Genomic DNA, 24173 nt, shown 5'->3' with positions numbered 1-24173 from the left:
AGTGTTTTTTTATTTGGTTGGATTTTTATTTTTTTAGAGTGATTATAGACTTTTTGAATGTTGAGATGAGTTTATTCAGATTTGTAGGATATTTTGAGGGTTTTTTTTTCAAATGAAAATTAAAAAAAACTATTGTTAATTTGTTTTGAGGGTTTTTTTTTCAATGAACCATGATGCTAATAAAAAAACTATTTTATTGTCAAAATTAAAAAAAATCATATGAATAGAAAAAAATAATTTTGATGAAAAAATACATTTTTCATCCATAATTTTGTTAATTGTCTTTTTGCTAATGTTTATTTTTATTATTATATAATTAAATAAAAAATAAATTTCTAAAAATAAAATTATTAAACCAAATTAGACCCATGACCTGAGTTAATTGGTGAGCATTTTAATTCAGGTTGACCTGGATCAATGAAAAATATTATGATTTTAATATTTAAAAAGTATTATGAAAATATCAAGATTTTTTAAAATAATCAAATTAGATTTTAAAGAGTGACCTATCAAGTTTATCAAATTAAACTGAACCTGATTAATTTAAAACCTGACTTGAGCCTCACCAAGTCTTACCATGAGGTTGAATTGAGTTACATAATACAGTAAAAAAACTCCATGCGGTAAGGCGTGGACAACCATGCTAGTTAGTTTCTAAAATTCAAGCAGATCCAAGATTGCTTTGTCCTCAACAATTGAATTTATACTAAAAGTTATGCACACGCGCGAATCCAGCGTATACAGATCGCTCCTTTTAGATGAAAGGGGTCAGCAATGTTCTTAAGAAAAAACCATAAACCAGTTGACAATGGAGCACCATCCAAGTATACATAAGATTCATCGCAGCTTCGTTCTGACAATGACTAGCGGGGTTATCAAGTCCTCATACACAATTCTTGGATGTACTTTTGGTGTCTTGTAAACAAGTAACAACAAGTTTTGCTACAATGATCCAACCACAAACATATTGATCAAAGAAAATTTCCAAACACTTGCTGGATATTGCCGGCAATCGTTGATACCAACAAAGTAAAAACATTATCTTCCTTTGTCTCCCTATATAAGACCTTATGTTTGAGGTTGTTTTCACTCAAATAACGAGAAATATACTACTCCTCTTACTAAAATGGAAGATAGGAGGGTCAAAATATTACCAACTATGTTGGTTACGATCCTTCTTTTTCTCACTTTCATGTTTAGCTCAACACGGGCTCGAGCTGTTATTGATCCATTATTAAGTTCATCCAGCACTAAATCCATTATAAAGCAGGAAAACAACTTGGTAACTTACATTATCTTCTTAAAGAAACCGGAAGATATGGTGTCTGCAGAACGCGAAGAACTTGATAGCTGGTATCAATCATTTTTACCAGCAGTTACCACCTCAAGCTCAAACCAACAGCGCTTGGTACATTCCTACCACAACGTGGTCACGGGGTTTGCTGCAAAACTTACAGAGAAGGAAGCAAAGGCTATGGAAATGAAGGAAGGGTTCGTGTCAGCCCATCCCCAGAAGGTTTTCCATGTGAAGACAACTCATACTCCTAACTTCTTGGGTCTACAGCAAAATTTAGGATTTTGGAACCACTCCAATTATGGAAAAGGAGTGATAATTGGAGTCTTGGACACTGGAATAACACCAAGTCACCCTTCATTTAGTGACGAAGGAATGCCTCCTCCACCAGCAAAATGGAAAGGGAAATGTGAATTTAATGGAACTCTATGTAACAACAAGCTTATTGGTGCAAGGAATTTTGATTCTGCAGGTAAACCCCCAGTTGATGATAATGGACATGGGACACACACAGCAAGCACTGCTGCTGGAAGTCGAGTACAAGGTGCGAGCTTTTATGATCAGCTCAATGGAACTGCAGTTGGCATAGCTTCCTCAGCTCACCTGGCAATATATCAAGTTTGCAGCGGGTTTGGTTCTTGTGAGGAAAGCAATATATTAGCTGGAATGGACACTGCAGTAGAGGATGGCGCCGATGTGCTCTCACTGTCCCTTGGTGCTGGATCGCTACCATTCTACGAGGATTCAATTGCAATAGGTGCATTTGGTGCAATTCAAAAGGGCATTTTTGTGAGTTGTGCTGCAGGGAATGAAGGACCTTTTAAAGAATCATTATCAAATGAGGCCCCATGGATCCTCACTGTAGGAGCAAGTACCGTTGACAGAAGCATAAGAGCAACGGTGTTGCTTGGAAATAAGGCGTCATATGATGGGCAATCCTTTTTCCAGCCAACAAATTTTTCTTCAACGTTGTTGCCACTTATTTATGCTGGTGCTAATGGTAGTGATACAGCGGCATTCTGCGATCCAGGATCCTTGAAAGATGTTGATGTCAAGGGAAAGGTTGTGTTGTGTGAGAGTGGTGGATTTTCAGAATCAGTTGATAAAGGCCAAGAAGTGAAGGATGCTGGTGGTGCTGCAATGATTATCATGAATGATGAGCTTTCTGGCAACATTACCACAGCCGATTTCCATGTACTGCCGGCATCAGATGTTACTTATGCTGATGGCTTGAGTATCAAAGCCTATATAAACTCAACATCATCACCGATGGCCACGATACTTTTTAAAGGAACTGTTTTTGGGGTTCCGTATGCCCCCCAGCTTGCTGACTTTTCCTCAAGAGGCCCAAGTTTGGAAAGTCCAGGGATCTTGAAGCCAGACATTATAGGCCCTGGCGTTGACATTCTAGCTGCATGGCCATATGCTGTGGACAACAACAGGAATACAAAATCCACATTTAACATGATTTCAGGCACCTCAATGGCTACTCCTCATCTTAGTGGGATTGCAGCATTGCTTAAAAGCTCGCACCCTGACTGGTCACCTGCTGCCATAAAATCTGCAATAATGACTACTGCTAATTTAACGAATCTTGGAGGAACGCCAATTACTGATGATAGCTTTGGTCCAGTTGATGTGTTTGCCATTGGTTCAGGCCATGTGAACCCAACAAAAGCAGATGATCCAGGGCTTGTTTATGATATCCAACCCGACGATTACATTCCTTACTTATGCGGTCTTGGTTACAATAACACAGAGGTAGGAATCATCGTGCAGCGCCCTGTGACATGCTCAAACAGTTCCAGCATACCAGAAGCACAGCTAAACTATCCTTCATTTTCTATAAAATTGGGGTCAAGTCCTCAGACTTACACAAGAACAGTAACAAATGTTGGCCCTTTCAAATCATCTTACATTGCTGAGATCATTGCACCACAAGGTGTTGATGTTAAAGTAACACCCAATGCAATTCCATTTGGCGGGGGGGATCCAAAAGCAGCCTATTCAGTGACATTTACTCGAACTGCCAACGTGAACTTGCCATTTTCTCAGGGATATCTGAATTGGGTTTCTGCTGATCATGTTGTTAGAAACCCAATTGCAGTTACATTTGAATAAGAAAAGTCTTAGGGTCTTGGCCATGTCATCTGATGTTCTTATAAGTTGTGTGATTTATGCCGTCATAGCATACATCACTTTGAATAAATTGAAACTAAAAACCAACTTGCTTGAGAAATTGATTTGTGTACTTGTAGTGTATATCTACAATAAATATATTGCTATTTTTATCTTACATGAATATATTTTGTACTAGGGTTACTTGTCATCATTTAGATAATGAGTGTAGAAACGAAAAAAAAAAAAATTCAACCTATCCAAATTTAATTTAATGTCAAAAATAAAATAAAATTAAAATAAATGACATGAAAAATTAATAAATGAGCCTTTGTATATTTCTTGGTCAATGAAAAGTTGACACAAATAATGAGATATTTAATATATTTTATTATAAATAAAATATCCCATAAATAAAAAACAACTAATAAAATAATGTCATGTAGTATCGACAAAAAGACCTGAGTGTTTCTACAAATCTCTATAAATAGAGGATCTCACCCTAGACAAGAAGGAAGAATTTTGTTAGGAGATGCACAATTTTTTTAAAAACAAGCTCTTCAAACAAGGAATTTCTCTTAAAAGCTCTTAAGTCTTTTTCATTTATACTTGAAATCTACAAGGAACAAAACTCTATTAGATCAAGCTTAAAGTTCTATAAGAGTTCTTCAATAAAACTTTGAAGATGAATCAAATATACTCTTCAAAACATCTAATCATCAAATCTCGCTCTACAATACATACTTAAATTCATGCTCTTGTATAACACAAATCTTGTTCGATTTCACAAATTAATAAATCAAGTCACCATAAATTGAATTCAAAAAAAGAATCAGAGAATTGTTTTATTCTTTTGTAAGAATATTTTAAACATGGATTATACTCGATCATATATTTTAATAAAATCAAATATTTATACATGTGTGCTTGCCTAATTTTCAGGTAAGATGTTTTGAGGGTTTCCATTGATTTCAAATATTTAAACATTGATTATACTCTATATATCATATATTTTAATCATAATCATGTTAGCCTTAATTGTATTTTAAAAAACCTAAAATCACAACAACAAACAACAAATTTGAATTACAAAAATCTTATAATACTAATTTAATAGTTACTGCAAATATTTTAATTACAATAAAAAATATTCCTAATAAAATGGAGTAAGAGGTGGAGAAAGAAAAAAAAAATCCTAGATCGGAATGTCCCGAAGGGGGAGGATAATATGTCAAAAGGTATGCTTGTATTTGGTTGCATTACTTCTTACTTTGCCTTTAGATTAGCCTTCAAAACAGAAGATCTGATTGTTCATCAACTTGTTATTGAACCATCTCTTAAATGATTAGTGATGGCTGGCTGGGACCGGATTGTGAGGTATCTACAATAAAAATAAAAAAAAACTGTAATCCGCCCTCATATCTCATGTTATAATCATAAATATTGTAAACTCGATTCATAGAGGATTTATTAGTAGCTCTAGCCTTCAACTACAACCGAGAATCATATTCTGGGTTGGTTGAAATGTCATCTCTGTGTTTCGCACATTTGCTAGCATTACATGCTTTCTAAAAACAAAAGGTCAAATTTCATAATCCAAGTAAAAAATATATATAAAAAAAATCAAACCTATTATAACTTTTCAAAAAATATTTACAACGAACGTTTCAACTCTGCCGTTGACAAAGAGTTTTCATTTAGCACCTGCCAGAAAAGAGTAGTTTGTGAGCTACAAAACAAACATGTTATAAAGTACTTTAAATAATATATTAACATTTTTCACTGTTTGGTAAAACTGACTCCATTCAGTTTAGTTGTAAAATCACCATTGGTTAGTTTTCATGAACACGGATTTTAACATCTTTTAAAACTCTCGAGATTTTCTTTTTCTTTTTTCTTTTTTTTTTTTTTCTTTTGGGGGGGGGCTTTATTTTAATCCTCTTCTCTTCTGTTCTCATCTCCTGCCCTTGCCTTGCCCCTCCTTTCACTGCTATAAATATTGCAAGTTATTAACGCTCGAAGAATCAGAATAATGACGACGGCTAACCTTATTACAAAAATCTCAATTCTCGACACGACACAACACAACACAACCCTATTACTTGGTCGGACCGACTCGTCACGATATGTCCCACCCCGACACGTCGTCTCAAATACTATTGTTGTTGTTGTTGTTGTTGTTCACGTTGTCCAAAACTACTGTCCGGCGCGTCACCTTCGCCGCACCGAAGTCATCCTCCCTCTTTTTATCTCCCACATTAAAATCCCCAAACGCGAATACCAAAACCTAAAATTCACCTAATCAAACCAATCAGCCGCCATCTCCTTCTCCATCCTTAATTGATTATGGAAGATCTGATCGAATCATCTTCTGTTACTCCGTCAACCGCACCACACTCTCGTTCATTGCCCATCCGTGAAGATTGTTGGAGTGAAGAAGCTACCTCTACTCTTGTTGATGCTTGGGGACGCCGTTATCTTGAACTTAACAGAGGTAATCTCCGTCAGAAGGACTGGCAAGATGTTGCTGATACCGTCAACGCTCTTCACGGCCATACCAAGAAAACGCACCGTACTGATGTCCAGTGCAAGAACCGGATCGACACCATTAAGAAGAAATACAAGATCGAGAAATCTCGTGTCGTTTCCTCCAACGGTACCCTCACGTCGTCTTGGCCCTTTTTTGAACGCCTTGACGCTTTGATTGGATCTAATTTTAATTCATCTATTAAGAAACCGCCCTCTCCGTCCCTCTCCCCGTCTCCTCCCGTGGCTCTCCCGCTGCATCCTTCTTACCGGAGGACTCCTCCGGTTAGTTCAACTCCGCCGCCGCAGCCAGCGGCCCTGGCGGTGGCGTTGCCACAGAAGAGGACTTTGCCGGTGGATGATGGTGGTTATTTTAGGAGGAATTATTCGGCAATGGCAGCGGCAGCGGCAGCACAAGAGTCAGATAGCGAGGAGGAGGAGGAGGAAGAGGAGGAGGAGGAGTTTGAGGCAGGGGAGAGAGAGAGCGTAGAGGAGGATGGGGAGGGGGAAGGGATTAAGAGATTGGCACGTGCGGTAGAGAGATTTGGGGAGGTTTATGAGAGGGTGGAGAGCGAGAAGTTGAAGCAAATGGTGGATTTGGAAAAGCAAAGGATGAAGTTTGCTAAGGATTTGGAAATGGAAAGGATGAGGATCTTCACCGAGACGCAGATTCAGCTTGAGAAGATCAAGAAGGGTAAGCGTGCACCGGATAATGAGAGGGATTATTGATACTTGAGAAATTGAGAAATCAACAATGAAATTGATCCTTCTTCTTTGTGTAAAAAAACTTTGATGTAAGATTAGGGTTTGATTTGATGAACGAATTTTAATGTTATAATTGTGGATTTTGTGCACAATTTGATAATGTTCGAGGAAAATTAGTTACAGATGATGATATTTATTTTGTTAGATTAGTTCAATTTAGTTACTCTGTTGTCACCTATTTAATTGGCTGAGCAGGGGGGGAGGGGCTGTTTTGTTGTAAAATTGGAGTTTCTTGAAGAAGGCAGCATGAGGGTGGACATGGTTGTAATGAAACGCTTACTGGGTATGGCAGATTATAATGTGAAGCAGAAGGCAATGTTACTTGGTGACCTTCTGCAAAACAGCTCAGGGAAACGATATGGAGTCAACTGTTGGAGGATACTAGAGATGGGTTCCTGTTCGGCTTTGGTTAGAAGGGCCCAGTTTTGTTTCTATCCTCCAATGAAGATAAGGTACCAGTACCAGATTATTTAAGGTTTGCCGGTAGAGATGGCAATCTGAAAACATATTTGAGTACTGTGTTACACCAAAGGTTTTTGTGCCTGGTTTCAGAGTATTTTCAAGGATGAACAACAAACTTGTTTACTTCCTGGTGCAATGCTCTTCAAATTACATCATCTTGTGCATTCTTTATTTTTTCCTCCCATTATTCACACATGATGCATCTGAATCCCTATGATGCTGTGGTTTTAGTTCTGATCTCCTGGATGCTCCTTGTTGTGGAAGTTTATTTTGCTTGTCCTTGTCTGTGTCAAAGTTTGCTGCAGGTTCTGTTTCTGATAAGGGTTTATTGAGCTCATTTTGTCTCAACGTGGTGCCTCTGCAAAGCGATTCCATGTAGTTGCGATCTTTGTCCATTGCTGAACTTCTTGTGCTCTTCATTGGTGAAATTTATTCCTCATGTTTTCTGGTGGCCATTATTCGTGGTCCTCTCAGCCAAAGTGTTTATAGGCTTCTGCCCTTCTTTTGTTTTGTCCCCCTCCCCTCCCCCACCCCCACCCCCCCTCCTTCTCTTCTTGTCTGCTGGATAGATTAAGTTCTAATATGAAGTTTCCGTAGCTCCCTTTTTGGTGATAGATTAAGTTAATATGAAGTTTCCGTAGCTCCCTTTTACTGGTACTCCTGCTTGCTAGTTGCTACAATTATCTGCAGCAGATGGATTCGGTTTTGAAATAGGGATGTTTTAATATCGCTGGGAAGCTGCAGCTGCTGCTATCAATGTCTATGTTTTTGCCTCTTCTGTTGCGAGCTCCTTGCACTGGTTCCGTTTATGGTACTGCAGTCCTTTAGTTAATCATTTGTTTTGGTCAGTTTTATGTTATGCCAATATCTGGCCTCTATCAAGAATCAACATTTGTGTCTCGTACAGCATGTTTATTTCCTGGCATGGAAAAGGTGATGCAATCACCTGGAATAATTAAACAAGATTAAGATCAGCGTCCAAGGTCAATCAAGGATATCGCAGAAGATCAATCACCATTACACCTTGTTAACCGCATGGACAAACACCTTGTTGATTGCATAGACAAGCATGGCAGTGTTACCAAGTTCACACCCCTCCTGCTTTATGTAGCAATTATGTCAAACAGGTTGGAATAGACCCATCCATCAACTTCCAAATTACCAGAAATGCCGGCCGTCGTTCATTTCCATATGCAAACTCTCTCTACTACGATATATAAATGCGTGTTTAGGTTCGTGCGTTACTCACAAATTCTATCATTTTCTAGTTCTTTCCCTAGAATGGAAAACAACAGTTCATGTTTCCAACCATGGGGATTATCTTTCTCGTTGGTCTCATCTCCATGTTTTTAGCTTCTCTCAAGCGTACACTGAGGGAGGGGAACCCCTAGGAACTTTGGAAACTAATCAAGAAAGCCTATTTGGAACTTACCTTGTCTTTGTGAAGAAGCCAGAGGGGGGAGTTTCTGCCGATGACTTGGACAGCTGGTACAAGTCATTTTTACTGGCAACCATTCCAAGTTCAAACCACCAAGAACGCATGGTGTATTCCTACAGAAATGTTGTCACTGGGTTTGCTGCAAAACTAACAGCAGAAGAAGCAAAAGCTGTGGAAGATAAGGATGGATTTTTGTCACAAAGCCCCAAAAATACCGTCTTCTCTACATACACCTCACAGTCCAAACTTCTTGGCGTTGCAAAAAATTTTGGAGAAACTCGACTTATGGAATAGGAATGATTATTGGGGTTCTTCATTCACTGATGAAAAAGTTCCGCGTCCACCAGCCAAATGGAAAGGTAAATGTAATTTCAATGGAACCGTGTGTAACAACAAACTCATTGGTGCAAGAGATTCCATTTCATCAAAAGCGGCACCATCATTTGATGATGAAGGCCATGGGACTCACACGGCCAGCACAGCAGCTGGAAATTTTGTAAATGACGCCAATGTTAGGCAACGCTAATGGCACAGCAGTTGGTATGACACCTCTGGCTCACTTGACCATTTACAAAGTTTGCTCTGATTTCGGTTGCTTGGACAGTGATATATTGGCTGCAATGGATGCTGCCGTTGAGGATGGGATGGATGTGCTTTTCCTTTCCCTTGGCGGTGGTTCAGCACCTATTTTTGAAGATTCAATGGCAGTGGGAACTTTGGAGGGAATGAATTTTCATGATTTGTTCAGCAGGGAATGAAGGTCCAAATGGTTCTTTTGTGATGTTTGAGATTGCGGTTATCCAGCGTTTTTAAAAAAAAATGATTTTTTTTTTATTTTTATTTTTTTTGTGTTTCTAAATTGTTTTGAAGTAATAATATCAAAAATATTTTTTTTAATGTATTTTTAAAATAAAAACATTTTAAAAAATAACATTTATTATTATAAAAAACACCACCTTTATCAAATGAGACCCCATGGATTCTCACTGTTGGAGCAAGCATCATTGATATTGATAGAAGCATAACAGAATCTCCAATAAAAAATGCTATATTAAAGAACCAAATTGATAAAATAGCTTTTTAATATATGTAAATATAGCTTTTTTTATTATGTGCATTCCATTGATAAAAAGCTATTTAGAAAAGCCAATTATATTTTAATATATTTCATATTAAATTAATTTTAATATAATTATATAACTAATTTAGATATTTTATATATAATATAATTATGATGTTATTAATTATATAATTAATATGAATAATTTATAAAAGTAATATAAAATTAATGAAGTAATATGAAAGTTAAAAGATATAATTTAAAATTAAATTTAAAATTTATTTATATGAATATTTTTAATTTTCAGTTTTATATGTTACTGTTAAAAATTTAATTTTTTAAAAGTAAATTCAAATTCAAACTTTGAAAAACACCGCCAACATTTTAAATTTTGATTTTCAATTTTTTTAAAAAAAAATTCAAGCTTTGAAAAAATGACCGCAACATTTTAAATTTTAAAATTTCAAATTTTGAAAAAATAACCACCAACATTCTAAGATTTCAAAATTAAAAAAAATAATCCATCTATAAATATTCTCATATACCTTAATATTTTTTCTCATCATTTTCTTCTCTCCGATCTTTATTATATTTCATTAAAATTCATCATGAATCATTCTAATTTTAATTTTTATGATGCTTTTAATTTTGATGATGACACTCCTGTGTTCGCTTTTCAAGTTGCTACCGCTGTGGTTGCTGAAGAAGAATCGAATAATCAAGGGCAGGGAACAGGGTATCGTGGCTCTATTCTTAGTCACAATATTGTCATTCGTAATAGAAAGGAAGGTGAGTTAAAGTTATATAATGATTATTTTGCTGAAAATCCTAAATTCACTGAAAGTCAATTTCGAAGAAGATTTAGGATGAGTTGTCGTCTTTTTCTTCGGATCGCAAATGCAGTGGAAGCTCATAATTCATATTTCAAACAAAGGACAGATGCTCTTAGTGTTCTTGGTTTATCTTGCCTTCAAAAGGTAACTGCAGCTCACAGAATACTTGCATATAATATTCCTACAGATCTTACTGATGAATATCTTCGAATTGGAGAAATCACTACGATTGAAAGTCTTAGAGCTTTCATCAAAGCAATCGTAGAAGTTTTTGGTGATTGGTATCTAAGGGCACTAAACGAGGCCGATATTTGTCGATTATTATCAATTGGAGAGCAACGTGGATTTCCAGGGATGTTAGGGAGCATTGACTGTATGCATTGGAAATAGGAGAAATGTCTAATTGCATGGTATGGGATGTATACTAGTCATTGTCGTGAACCAACTATAATTCTAGAGGCGGTGACTTCACAAGATCTTTGGATATGTCATGCCTTTTTTGGAATGCCTGGATCATTAAATGATATTAATGTTCTTGATCGGTCACCTATCTTCGCTGCACTTGCTGAAGGTCGTACTGCTCCTATCAATTATACAATTAATGGGCATGAATATACAATGAGATAATATTTAGCAGATGAGATTTATCCTAATTGGTAAACCTTTGTTAAGACAATCCCAAGGCCATTAGGAGCAAAGAGAAAATATTTTGCAAGTAAGCAAGAGTCTGCAAGAAAGGATGTGGAGCGGGTATTTGGGGTGCTCCAATCTCGTTTTGCAATTGTACGTGGACCTATTCGATACTGGGATGAAGAAACGCTTGCAAATATTATGAAAGCTTGCATAATATTGCATAATATGATTATTGAGGATGAAGGAGTAATGAACCTTAGATTTGATCATGAACGTGAAGTCAATTCCTTTATATCAGTGTCACATGGTGAAATACGAGAACTACATGATTTTCTTCAAACTCATAATCGAACCAGGGATATAGCAACTAACTCTCAACTACAAAAAGATTGGTTGAACATTTGTGGGAACAATATGGCAACGAGTAGAATCATTAGATTTGAACTTCTTATGTCATCATAAGTTTCAAGTTTTTTATGTTTTTTTTTTTTTCATTATGGTTGTTATCTTTTAAGTTAATTAATCCTACTTATTGTTGTTAAGTGTTAGAAGAACTTCAAAAAAGTATTATGAATTGATACCACTTTTATAACAATATATTTAAAATAACCAAGAAGTTTCTACATATTTAATTAAAAATACATTACATTAAACAATAAATCAATCTAGTTAATTAAAAATTAAAACCCCTCTTTTGCATAATTTCTAACTTTCTATTTTGAAAATACGCTGCAGAAATTGGATCCAAATTAGAAATATTCATTTTCATAATTTGTTCTTCTTTCTCAATCCCGTCCAATTCTTGTTTCTCTTGACTTTGTTGAATTATCATAACTTGTTGCTCTAACATAATTTTTCTGTCTTGTTTCTTCTGATCCTTAATTTCAACTAGAGTATCCCTAAATTGTTGTAAGAGATTTGTTACAGTTACCTCCCAAACTTTATCTTTTCCTTGTTTACGTTTAAGTCGTTCATTTGCAGCCTTCTGACCAATTGATCTATCTTGATAAATCAACGGTTCACTGTCTTCTCCTAAACTAACAGAATCAGGGGTAGATGGAGCTGATGAAGTCGAACTTGCATTGATATGACTTTTTTGTTTCTTGTTTGATCTTTGATGTTGACTTGCACGCTCAAATTATCATTTGGGTCCTTTTCTTAAGATAACCCAACAATGTTCTAGTTGAAATCGTTTGCCAACGCAAGAAGCATACATTTGTCGAGCATCATTAATCTGGTAAAAAATTAGAGAAATTAAATAATGTTAAAATATGTATTAAACAATTTAACATGAAAATGAATATTAAAATAACCCTTGATTCTTTGGTCATTCCACTTTGCTGACGATTTTCAATTTGAGTAACAAATCCAACAAATTTATCGACTTCTCTATTTTTTTCTTGCCATCTACTTGAGATGCTTGTTTGGGAACGATTATTCAAGTTTCCTCCATTCTCTATAAAGTAAACATGTACTCGAGCCCAGAACTGTTTGTTCGTTGTTCAACTCCTGTAATTGGATCCTTGCTTGTATTTAGCCATACAGAGACAAGTAAATAATCTTCCTCTAGTGAGAAGTTTTAACTTCTTTGTGATTTTTTTATTGTATGGACATTTAAATTCGAGTATGTTAAGTCATCAATTAATTGATTAGAATCACTTGGTTGAGAGAGAATATCTTCTGAATCACTCATAAGAAAGTTGATAAAAGAGTTTGGAAAATTTGAATCCATATATATTAAAAAAAAATCAAGTTAAAACCTTAAAAGAGAGTGTAAAAGAAGCTTACATTCAATGTCTAGCAATTTTGTAGCTTCCATACATGTGAATTAATAATAAGCATTGTCTCCTACTTGTTCTAACATTACAATTTGACTATTTTTTGGAACTAAAAGAGGATTGATATACTGGTTTAATTGCATTTTCAACAAGACAAAATATAATTAACTTCAAATTAAAACAAACAATCAAAAATAAATTTTAAATATGTCATTCTATATTTTTATCAATATTAGCTACCATTATTACTTCCTCTCAATTTTGTCAAAGATAACAACATAAATAAAATTATTCTTCCTTAACCTATATAAAAAACATAAAATAACAAAGAAATAAAAATCATCACAAATATCAAATTAACAATAAAAGGTCTAAAAAAATCAAGAGATATAAAAGAGAAAATAGAAAAGGTTTTTAAACAAGCATACCTTTTAATTTCAGCTAATTAACACAACCGATGTTATTAATTAACCGGAAAATAATTGATTCTTGTTTTTCTAAATTTGAGAGAATAGTGAGGCACAATACAAGATTTTAAAATTTACAAGTTTCTTTCCTTCTGCTTTTAAAGAAAAAAAATAAATTGTTGGCCAACGACTATAAAAATAGCCGTTGGCCAACGATAATTTTCTTTTGTCATTTCTACAGAGAAATGTAGAAATGACTCTTTAAAAGATGAATAGCTATTTTAGCTATTCATTTGTCTGAACTGTTAGAGTAAATAAAAACATAAACAAAAGCTAAAAGTACAACTTTTTAAATTTGTTTCTTCATTAAGCTCTCCCAGTGGAGATGCTCTTAAGAGCATATGTGTTGTTGGCAAATTCCAAGCATTTTTTGGCGAATCCGTCTTCCAGCCAATTTCACCTCCATATATGAGTCTGGTTTACACAAGCTCTAATGGTTCTAAATCAGCAGCATTTTGTGCACCGGAATCATTGACCGATATAGATGCCTAAGGCAAGATTGTTCTTTGTGAGAGAGGTGGTGGGACAGCAAGAAGTGACAAAGGACAAACGGTGAAGGATGCCGGTGGTGGTGCTATGATTCTTATGAGTGACAAGGATAGTGGCTACAGTATCTTAGCAGATGCTTATGTACTTCCTGCATCACATGTGAGTTATTGAGCCGGGCTGAGCATCAAAGCCTACATAAACTCAACACAGGTTCCAACAGCAACAATCATGTTTCGTGGAACTAAAAGTTGGTGACAACTTCCACAGTGGTTTCTTCATTTTCCTCTAGAGGCCCTAGCTTGGCAAGCCCAGGCATCTTGAAACCAGATATTACAGGCCCTAGGGTGAGCATTCTAACAGGATGGACAGTTTATATGGAGAACAAGATACATACGAAATTAACATTCAACATTATTTCAGGAACCTCAATGTCTTGCCCACTTCTCAGTGGCATTGCTGCTCTGCTTAACCACTGATGCAGCTGTCCAAGATGGAGTCGATGTGCTCTCACTTTCCCTTGGAGGAGATTCAGTTCCATTCTTTGAGGATAGCGTTTCCATAGGCTCATTTGCAGCCATACAGAAGGGAATATTTGTAAGCTGCGCAGCTGGAAATTCTGGCCCTTTTAACATCACATTATCTAATGAAGCTCCATGGATTCTAACAGTTGGAGCAAGCACTCTAGACAGAAGAATTGTTGCTACTGCAAAGCTTGGAAATGGTGAACAGATTGATGGTGAATTTCTTTCCTTCCCTACATAGCAACTTCCCTTCAACAGTATTACCTCTTGTTTATGCTGGCTTGAAAGGTAAGTCGAATTCCTCTTTATGTGGTGAGGGAGCTTTGGAAGGTTAGGTATGGATGTGAAAGGCAAAATAGTCTTTTGTGAGATAGGAGGGGGCATAGGCAGAATTGCCAAAAAGGGAAGAAGTGAAAAATGCCGGTGACGCTGCCATGATACTCTTGAATGAAGAAACCGATGGCTTCAGAACCATTGCAGATACTCGTGTTCTTTCTGCAACACATGTCAGCTTTGCTGCCGGGCTGAAGATCAAAGCATATATAAATTTAACAGAGACACACATGAAAACAATCCTATTTAAAGGAACTGTCTGTCATTGCAGTCCCATCATTTCCATTTGTAGCATCCTTCTCATCACGAGGTCCCAATCTGGCAAGCCCGGAAATTCTGACACCAGACATCATTGGGCCCGGCGTGAGAATTTTAGCTGCATGGCCATTCCCTCTTGAAAACAATACGAACTCAAAATCAACCCTTCAACATAATTTCTGGCATATCAATGACATGCCCACATCTTAGCAGCAACGCCGCCTTGTATTGAAGATTATACTGAATCTTCTCTTTATATATTATTGACACACTCAGGACATACGGGTGGACAATCACTCCCAAAAACCAAATAACGAGGAAGCTTATTATCTCAAGATTCCTAAATAATCACCTACTTGAATGTGAATTAAAAGATATAAGTAAAAGCATTCGAACAAGGAATATCCTCTTCTTCTAGTTAACTTTTCACCACTTGACTATTGTTAATTGCTCACTTGCTACTAATTGTCTCTTAATTCTCTCTTACTATCCATGTCATAACACCCTTAGTGATGGATATCATAAGTTCATGCATGTTAGATCATAAACTTAGTCAAATAATTAAAATAGATCGATGAATATCATATGAATTAAAGAAGAAAAATCCCATATATTATATCTATTATAAGAATTTTTCCCTTATTTTATTTTAATTTTTTTATATTTAAGTCAAGAAAATGAATTTTAGAAAAAAATTATGACAGCAAATATACAATATCATAGGAAATAAATATGTTTTTTTTAAATGGTATACTTATTTGAATCCATTCAACTCTTAACTTACCCATCTGTTCATTTAATTATTTAACTTATTTGTATGAAGTTTATATTTGACATATAGGGATTTAATTTTAAAAAAAATCATTCAATGACTAAATTGTATATGGCTATAAATATGATAACAAAAGATATTTCAATTAAGGACTTGTTTGTAAAACAAACATAATACAGTGACCAAAATAAAGTTTTCAAAATTATATGGAACGAAATGTGCTTAGGAGAAGAATCATGTTTTGAGCATGTGACGTGTCAATTTATAATGATGTTAATGATATAACCGATGGAATGGTGTATAAATAATAAAAATATATATATATATAAAGTACATGGTTGATATTAAAATAAAAAATAGTAGATAAACCTTATTAAATAAAAATAAAAAATACAGGGATGAGAGAAGCATTGACGTATTTATTAATCAGAATCTACTTACTGGAGAGCATTCTCTCCTGAAATTTTATAGTGACTTACTTTCTTTTTCATGTCTTAAAATCTAGGGACTGAAATGTAAATACAATAATTAAATAAATTTTAGTGTCAAAATGAAAAATCCAAAAATAGAAGTGATCAAAAATTAATAACTTAGGGACTAGAGTGTAATTTTCCATGCATTGTGAACAATAGACATACAAGGGAGATCTGGATCCCAAATTTTAGTTCCACCATTATCAATTCAGAGGAAACCGAGCCACAGCACCACCTTATTCATACACATACAACCTAACATTTTTTGCTTATAATTTGAGCTCTTCAGTGCACAAGAATTTTCCATTTTCAATCAAATTCTCAGCTAAAACTTCAAACTAAGGATGGTGATTCACAAAGGTATGCTGGGAACTGGATCCCCAGACGAGGCCAGGACCTGCCACCTGCCTTAAAATTTGTAGAATTCAGAAAGTACAAGAACTACAATTCCAACGCCAATCATTCTGAAAAGTGCTTCCAAACTTGTGTACATGCTCTTAATATTCTATTCACAACAGTTGGTTCAGAGTTATATGGCATTGGAAGACATACTAAAAGGCTGACTATTTTACATCCCTATTTTCTACTGTCCTTCAGTCAAAAGAATGTTATGCCTAACCAAAACAAAGGCATTTGAGTATCTAAATCTAGTTCAGCACTACACAAATCCACCCTCCATCAGAGGGGAAAGGGTGAAAAAAATGAAATAACACAATTAGTAAAAATAGGAGGGACAGCGTAGCCAATTTAATTTCTGTACAGGTTGGTCACAAACCCCCAGTAAAAATCTACTATGTAATCAGATCGTCGAATAAAGTACATAGGTATACAACATGACAACATGAGTCCCGATTCCTGGGATACAACTGACTGAGTGCCTGCCTTATGGCAAATTCCAACACTCCACCAGATACAACCCTGTCATCAGGAGAAACTCTAACAACCTCAATCTCTGGTGGATATTCAATCATTTCTCAGATGAATTACGTGAGTGTGACCTTTTACGGGGGTGGCCGAGGTCAGTTACAAAACTTGAGTTTCTGCACAATACATCATTAAATCAGCGAAGAAAGATTTATAGGATCACAAATTTGGGTTTCCAGAAATAAAAAGACATGAACTTACAAATTGTCATCATGTTTCTTACTTCTTGAAGGCTCATGTGTTGTCTGAGATGGTCCAGCTGCCTGTCAAAGGTACAATAGCTCAGTTTATATACTTTGCATTGGCAGGTGTAGATTTTCATGAAAGATGCATTTCAGCACCAATATAGTATATAATGGTAATTGCAATAGCTGTATTTATGACACTGCTGACATCAACCGGCGAGTTTTCACACCATTAATCTGAAGGCCCAACTGATGGACCAGTGGTATACTTGAAATATAGGCACATGATAAAAATTACTAATAAAACATTCAACACTAAGAAGATATCATTTGCTTAGAAAAAATCAAAACAACAAATATTGGAAGATAGAAGTTCTGAAATAGAATACTATCCACTGATCTGCAAAGTATAAATCACTTGTAACAAGCATCAATTGCTGGCGGGGTACATAAATATTTTGACAGGATTATTATATCAATATATATCTTCAGAAAGCACTCGTTCAATTCAGTAAGATATTTGCAGATAAGCATACTAACAGGGGGATTTAATTGCTTGATGCTCCTGCTATGGACTTCCAGGTACTCTTCATATGTCTGCAAAAATCAGGAAAAAGACATTTAAGGGTGTAAAGTTGTAAGGATAATCTATCATCATTAAGTTTTCTCAACAGAAGATATTTGTGCCAATTTCACATATAATAACAGACGATCATCTAGAAAAAGATAAATCTGAGTGTCAAGAACAATGAATATACATCGCCATTCACCACAACCACTCTTCATAGTTTATCTTGCAGCAGCCAGGAATGGGATAAAGCATGTGAAACCTAAAATTTATTGTGGATTCCATGTCTATTTGACCAGATGTGTGTAATGCTTGATGAACGGTTTTGCAGCATGCTACATCCTTGTTGATCTAGAAAGATTAACATTAGAATGAATAATTCTTCCTTTAGACATTAAAGAAAGAGGATGATGCAGAGGCTGGAGTTCAATTAATTATGTAATCTAATCCGATGAAAATTGATTTTTTCTTCATGAGAGATTTGGAATTGTTGACTAATATGAAAATAAGTAAAAGAAAACATTGGGATAATAACACTAACAAATTGAGAATCAGATGCAAGATGTTGAGATCACTTACAATTTGTGTTTACTTCATTTATCTAATCCACAGAAAAGTGTATTCAATATCTCATAAAAGAAGAAACACAAAAAACCAGGTGTATATATGCTTTATTCCAAGTTCAGAGAAACTAAGGTGGGAAATGTCATACCATTTCAAGAAAATCATCATCAGTCAGAGTACTAGCAAGAGGGCTTTCTGCTGACAAACCCCAAATATCAGTTCGTGAAGGCATTTCACAGTGTATTCGCAAATTAGTGGAGTTTCGAGACTGTTTCATCCTTGCAACTTTTGAAGCACCGGAGCTAAGAGCATTGTCAGTGAAACCAGCACCAGTAGGTCCCTGATGTGCTAAATGAAATCTACTTGCTTCATCATGTTGCTGGTAGAGGAAGGAAGGATAAGGTGTGGGTGTCCTGCCCCAAGGCATCTGCAGTGGAGGGACAGTATACACTCCATCTCCTGTGTAAGATGAAGGATCAATGCAAGGCCTTTTCATAGGAAGATCATCCCTGGGAAAACTGTTACTATGAGAATTCAAAACAAAAAACTCAATTGCTTAATTTTGGCAAAATGCATAAGCTTGAAGCTTACAGGAAAATAATACCTTTTCACCATGCCATCAGTGTCTCTCTCCCCATCAATTAGCTCACAAAGGGCTTCTCCTATATCTTCAGGTAGTTCCTGGAAGAACAGAATTGCAGTTATACAATTAACAACTTAGAAGTGCAGCAAGTAGTATAAAAGCACTCTACAAAAAAGAGACACCTGGCAGTCTCTGCTAATTTTAACAGGTTTGTAGTCATTCAGTGGATTCTTGAGATGAAGCGTCTTTTGGAAAGGCAAGTCATTTAATCGCAGCCACTTAACCTTAAAACTGCGACCCCAAGGATTACTTTTACCACTTCCTTCGCTCCATAAATTGTCGTGCCTCCACCCAACAGAAGATATCATTTGGGCATACCCTTGGAAGAAACCACTCATGTTGACACTATATATTAGAATGACTCTACCAGAATTCTGCAAGACAGGCATATGCTTCTCTATAAAGCATCAAGATTAAGAAAGCACCACATGACATTTTAAAATTAACGGGATCTTACATGAAAGGCTTCTTCCAAAATTGGTTCATTCCTGACTTGAGTAGCCCATATCCCATTCTCAATTGATAGTTGGATATTATGCTGATTCAAACTCTTAATGATGAAATATCTTGTATTACACAATTTTCTCTTTTTGTTTATAGATGAATTTCCCACCCGATCATGACCTGCTTTTTCAGCCATAATAGGATAGCCATCCTCATTACCTTTGTAGCTTGGGCTTTCTGACAAGAAACAAAGATCCTATGTTAAACTTAATATGCATTCTGACACATGAATGTGATTGTGAAAAGTTCAAGAAGAAGAGGGGAAAGAGTCAGAAAAGAGAGAGAGAAAATGCATGGCTGAAAAAGGGCTGAGAAAATATAATCACTATCATCTCTACCCCTTATATCATCGCATGCAGTAGCCCAAAGCTTACAAAGCTTAACTGAAATGTATGCCAATGCTCATATATAGTGGGCAAATCAAGCCCGCATTGAACTCCTGAAAAAGTGCCAATCAATCAAAAGACTGCAACACTGAACAAGATCGTGGGCCCACAATACTGATCACTATTTTCTCTATCACAATAAAGTCACCAGTTAACATGAAAGTCTTGTCACACAATATGAACTATAAAACTTCCAGACCCCATCAAACATAGCTCTAAATTTCCTTTGTGCTCAACCAACAAACCATTTATTATCCTATTGTCCTCTGAATTGCCAGGTTACATAAAAAAACAGTACAACATCAAGAGTAGACCTTTTTCATCAACAGAACCAACCCAATCAACACCCATGCATGGTTTCACCTTCTAGTGTCCATGGTTGGAGAATAGTGGTCCTGTCAGTGATTCCCCCAGTCCTGTGATTTGCTCAGTACAAGTATCAACATGCTTGTATCCCAACATCCGAGTTTTCTTCAATAAAATATAGCACATATTTTCTTAGGGGGTAAAATATACATTATTCTAATCTGGCTCCCTCAAGTCCAAGAAAGTATCTAGGCAAAATTTCAAACTATTCACTTCCTCAGCATCATTTCCAATCAATTTCTCACTCTCAGAGGTGGCCCTTGAGTTCATTTGCTTCACAAAAAAGTAAGCAAGGTGTACAATGAGAGCCCATTTAAATGACAAATAAAGAGCATAGTCCACCTATTCTGCTCAAGTTCAAGTTTCAACATGGCCCTTCAATACCTATCAAGCTAAACCATAGGAGCTCACCTTAATCCATGTAGTAACCTTATTCCATGTGGTAACGTTCACAATTCCCTTATGCATAGAGATAAGAAATCAAAATCAACACCAATACATAAGTCATCTCCTACATCCCATGAAGCAGCAAATTCTTCAAAAATCATTAGTGGAAACTACCTAGGAATGCTTGAGCCCTTCCATCTTCCTGTATAGGTTTGCAGAGTCTAATTTATACTAGCCAGTCCCAAGCCCAGTAAAGGATGAAGTCAAGTAAAAAGATGACCAACAGAACCAAGGTGCTGACACCTCTATCTACATCGCTTCTGATAGGAATTATCCCAAAAGGAAAATATAGGTATTGATTAAATGATATCTATGATCCACCTATGATTTTTAAACTACTCAATAGAAAATTCTAGCCACTGAATCACTGCAGTCTGGCTCTAGCTGGATACATTGATGTAATTCTTAACATGAATCAGATGGATATTTGCAGATCATTCATGAAAGAATTCCCAGGCTGATACAAGAGCGTCCCAAATAAATGCCTATAAGGAGATGGTTACCATTCCAGCTCACTATCATCTCCAGTAGATATGCATCAAAGGCGTGATAGAATAAGGAAATTACAATACATGAGGAAAATATAATGAGAACTTGTACTGTTTGGTTACCTGGATCGTCAGAGTTTCCCATGTCATGCTTCCATTCAGTCACCGAAGAATCAACTACAGATGCATTTTCCTTTGCACTATCAGAAGACATATCCTTCTTGGCCTCCTATGTCCCAACTGACAATGCAGGACCTATCCACAATTTTTTTTTTTCATTTCAATGTATCAAAAATTTAAAATCACCGAAAAAGAGGTGTGCCTCTAGAAAACAAGATGTATACAGAGCACACGCACAAAAATAACACCAAAAAAAGCCAGAACAATGACAGTACAATAAAATAGTCTTTCGCTGAAACTCAAAACAACCACCAAGACATTACTTAACAGAAGCCAATACCATATTGTTTTGGTTTGAAACCCAACCCCAAATCCCTGAATCTTCGAAGGGAGGGAGATTAGAAGGTGCCAATTGACGTCTATTTCATTGTCACAAAAAGGAAACAGCAATACCAGCAGTAAGAATACAAATGCAATGCGCACTTTCCAAACTTGCCCCGTAAATCGAATTTACTAGGTACTACAAAAGCAATGTTTGTAGAAGTTAAGCCCAGGATAAAAAGCTCTTTGATCATTCACCTTCCTCACACAGAATCTATATTTTCCACCTCCGCCAAACCATTTCATTCAACCCTAAACTCTCCGGTCCAATAATCGAAATTACCAATAAAAAAACTCATCACAATTTACCCTCGTTTTCATCACTCAAAAAGAAAAGGAAAGAAATCCTATGTTTGGTCAATGAGAAAGATTAGAGGAAAATTAAAAAACAGTTAGCAACAAAATAGCATTTGGCTCGGAAACTCCGAATTGATATTCAAGCATCAGTTTATCAAGATTTTCCTGCATTTTCACATATTTTCTTATTCACGAAGGAAAAAAAACCTAATTCAAGAAGAAAAGGAAGAAGAAATAATCTCCTTCACCTTTACAACAAACAGCAAACAAAACAAAGTTGAGAAATCTAAAGTAGAAATGGAAGTGAGAACTCTCACCTCAGAAGCAAACAAGCGAAGCGAAGTGAAGTGAAGAGAGGAACAGACGGATTTTTACGCGTGTCGGTTTTTCTTTTTTTTTCAAGATAAGTGTGTGTACTGTTGGACTTGCTTCTTGGAGCCCTAGCCCTTTTCTTTTTTGTTTCGCCTTTTCCCTCTTCCCCTCTTCCAAACTGAAGAAAAACACACCCTGCTATTTCTACACCCACGCAACGCACGTATACACTTTTGATTTTTTACCGCTATTTGTTTGTTTATTCTGGGTTTCTTTTTTTTCTTTTTATTGGTCGGTGCGGATTGATTTGGTTGAAACCATCTGATGGTGTGGAGCGTTGTAAAATATCCTTCATTTGTAATCAAATTTTCCACTCCTACCTTTTTACTTGCTGCAAATAAAATTAAAAATGTAGTTAAAAAAAAGATAATTTAGAAATTGCGAAAACAAAATTACAGTCAGGTTTGATCAATGAACTAACTTGTATCTTTTAAAAATAAAGGGACTAATTTACAAAATTATAAAAAAACATGGGCTAAATTATAATTTACTCAACAAATAACAATCAATTTATTGATGAGTCAATAAAGAAGGTATTTCAAAGTAGAAAAACATTTTCCTTTTACTAGCGTAGAAAAATGATCTTCTTTAACTCCCAATTTCATAAAATAAACAAGGTCTTAAATTAAAATTGAAATAATTACAGAATTCATAGTGCATCAAAATAACAAATACATCACTTTATAAAAAATGACAGTCTAATAATTATTTATTATAGCATGCTTTCAAAGCTTGATGTTCTGTGAAGTATTTTAACAAACATATCATATGCCATTTTTGTCGATATGTAATTTAATCTCTCTGCAAAGGAATACAAGCAATGAACCTCTCTGCCAAAGGATTCAAAGAAGAGCCTGACATCTCCTGGGTGATTTTTTTGTCAATATTTGTATAATAAACAGCCCTTGCACGTATCCCGCGCTCGTCTTCAGACTGGGCAAAAATGTTGGGATAACAGGTGCAATAACAATTTTTCAAGGCAACATGGAAAAGAACATGTAATATATGAGAAGAAAGGGTAATATGACCAATTGCATTCAAGATTAAGATCGATGTGAACAGATTAAAGAATAGATAAATAAGCTTTAAAAGTATGTGGAGTTGTTGAAGAATGGGTCATCAGTGAAATAAAAAAACAAAAAACAAAAAAAACCATTGAAGACTTGGCCAATCTCTAGTTTCGGCTTCCTTGCAGAAGTATAGGAACGATTTTTTTATAAAGTATTTTTTACTTGAAAATATATAAAAATATTTTAAAAAAAATATTTTTTTTTTGCATCAACACATCAAAAAAATAAAAAACATATATATAAAAATATTTTTTATAAAACGTTATTCAAAACACAATTCCAAACAAAGTCTAAGCACCTTCAATGGATAAATTCCAAAACATAATTGATTGAAATCATGGGTAAACTTACAAGAAAATCAAAGTTTTTGGGTCAATTAATGGCTAATTGAAGAAATTCGAAGATAAAGACCATCTTGGAAAAGGCATCAAACTCTAGGCATCTAATTTGTTGAAACCAGGTGTGAAATTGAAGAGATTTGAAAGTTTAATGGCCAATTAAGGGTTAAATTGAAAAAATCTGAAACCAAAAACCAAAATGAAAAAGACGCTAAAATCTAGGGTTGAAATTAAAGTTCGTTAGGGGCGAAATTGAACAAAACTGAATGTTTGAAGCCAATCGGGGGTGCAATTGAGAGA

At 35.5% G+C, this 24173-nt stretch overlaps 3 protein-coding genes and 1 pseudogene across 8 annotated transcripts; 3 read left to right on the top strand and 1 right to left on the bottom strand.

The window, feature by feature from the left end:
* Nucleotides 1-1126: 1126 nt before the first annotated feature.
* LOC7490933 (subtilisin-like protease 4) lies at nt 1127-3415 on the top strand. Its single transcript, XM_002299542.3, has one exon. The coding sequence runs from the start codon at nt 1127-1129 to the stop codon at nt 3413-3415; it is 2289 nt and encodes a 762-aa protein (XP_002299578.3).
* Nucleotides 3416-5396: 1981 nt separating this feature from the next.
* Nucleotides 5397-7288, top strand: LOC18094428 (trihelix transcription factor ENAP1). The gene has a single exon (XM_052449299.1). The coding sequence runs from the start codon at nt 5759-5761 to the stop codon at nt 6665-6667; it is 909 nt and encodes a 302-aa protein (XP_052305259.1). The 5' UTR covers nt 5397-5758; the 3' UTR covers nt 6668-7288.
* Nucleotides 6962-15207, top strand: LOC112326268 (subtilisin-like protease 4; annotated as a pseudogene).
* A 1475-nt stretch (nt 15208-16682) lies between these two features.
* On the bottom strand, nt 16683-22631 carry LOC7490930 (uncharacterized). Of its 6 annotated transcripts, none has more exons than XM_024593943.2 (9): nt 22411-22630; nt 21419-21550; nt 19562-19804; nt 19227-19478; nt 19066-19142; nt 18610-18979; nt 17870-17926; nt 17346-17407; nt 16683-17260 (listed from the first exon to the last, which is right to left on the bottom strand). In XM_024593943.2, exons 2-9 carry the CDS (start codon nt 21443-21445, stop codon nt 17188-17190), a joined length of 1161 nt encoding a protein of 386 aa, XP_024449711.2. In that variant the 5' UTR covers nt 21446-21550; nt 22411-22630; the 3' UTR covers nt 16683-17187. The 6 variants fall into 6 exon arrangements, with proteins under 6 accessions (XP_024449711.2, XP_024449712.1, XP_024449709.2 ...); XM_024593944.2 differs by having other exon boundaries at nt 17368-17407; nt 19562-19785; nt 22411-22629; XM_024593941.2 differs by having other exon boundaries at nt 19562-19785; nt 22411-22628.
* Between the last annotated feature and the right edge of the window lie 1542 nt (nt 22632-24173).

The sequence above is a fragment of the Populus trichocarpa genome, chromosome 1, assembly GCF_000002775.5.
Source record: "Populus trichocarpa isolate Nisqually-1 chromosome 1, P.trichocarpa_v4.1, whole genome shotgun sequence".
In the NCBI taxonomy this organism is placed as follows: Eukaryota; Viridiplantae; Streptophyta; class Magnoliopsida; order Malpighiales; family Salicaceae; genus Populus; species Populus trichocarpa.
The sequence above is the reverse complement of the archived record's forward strand: the minus strand, read 5'-3'. Positions and strand labels throughout refer to the sequence as shown.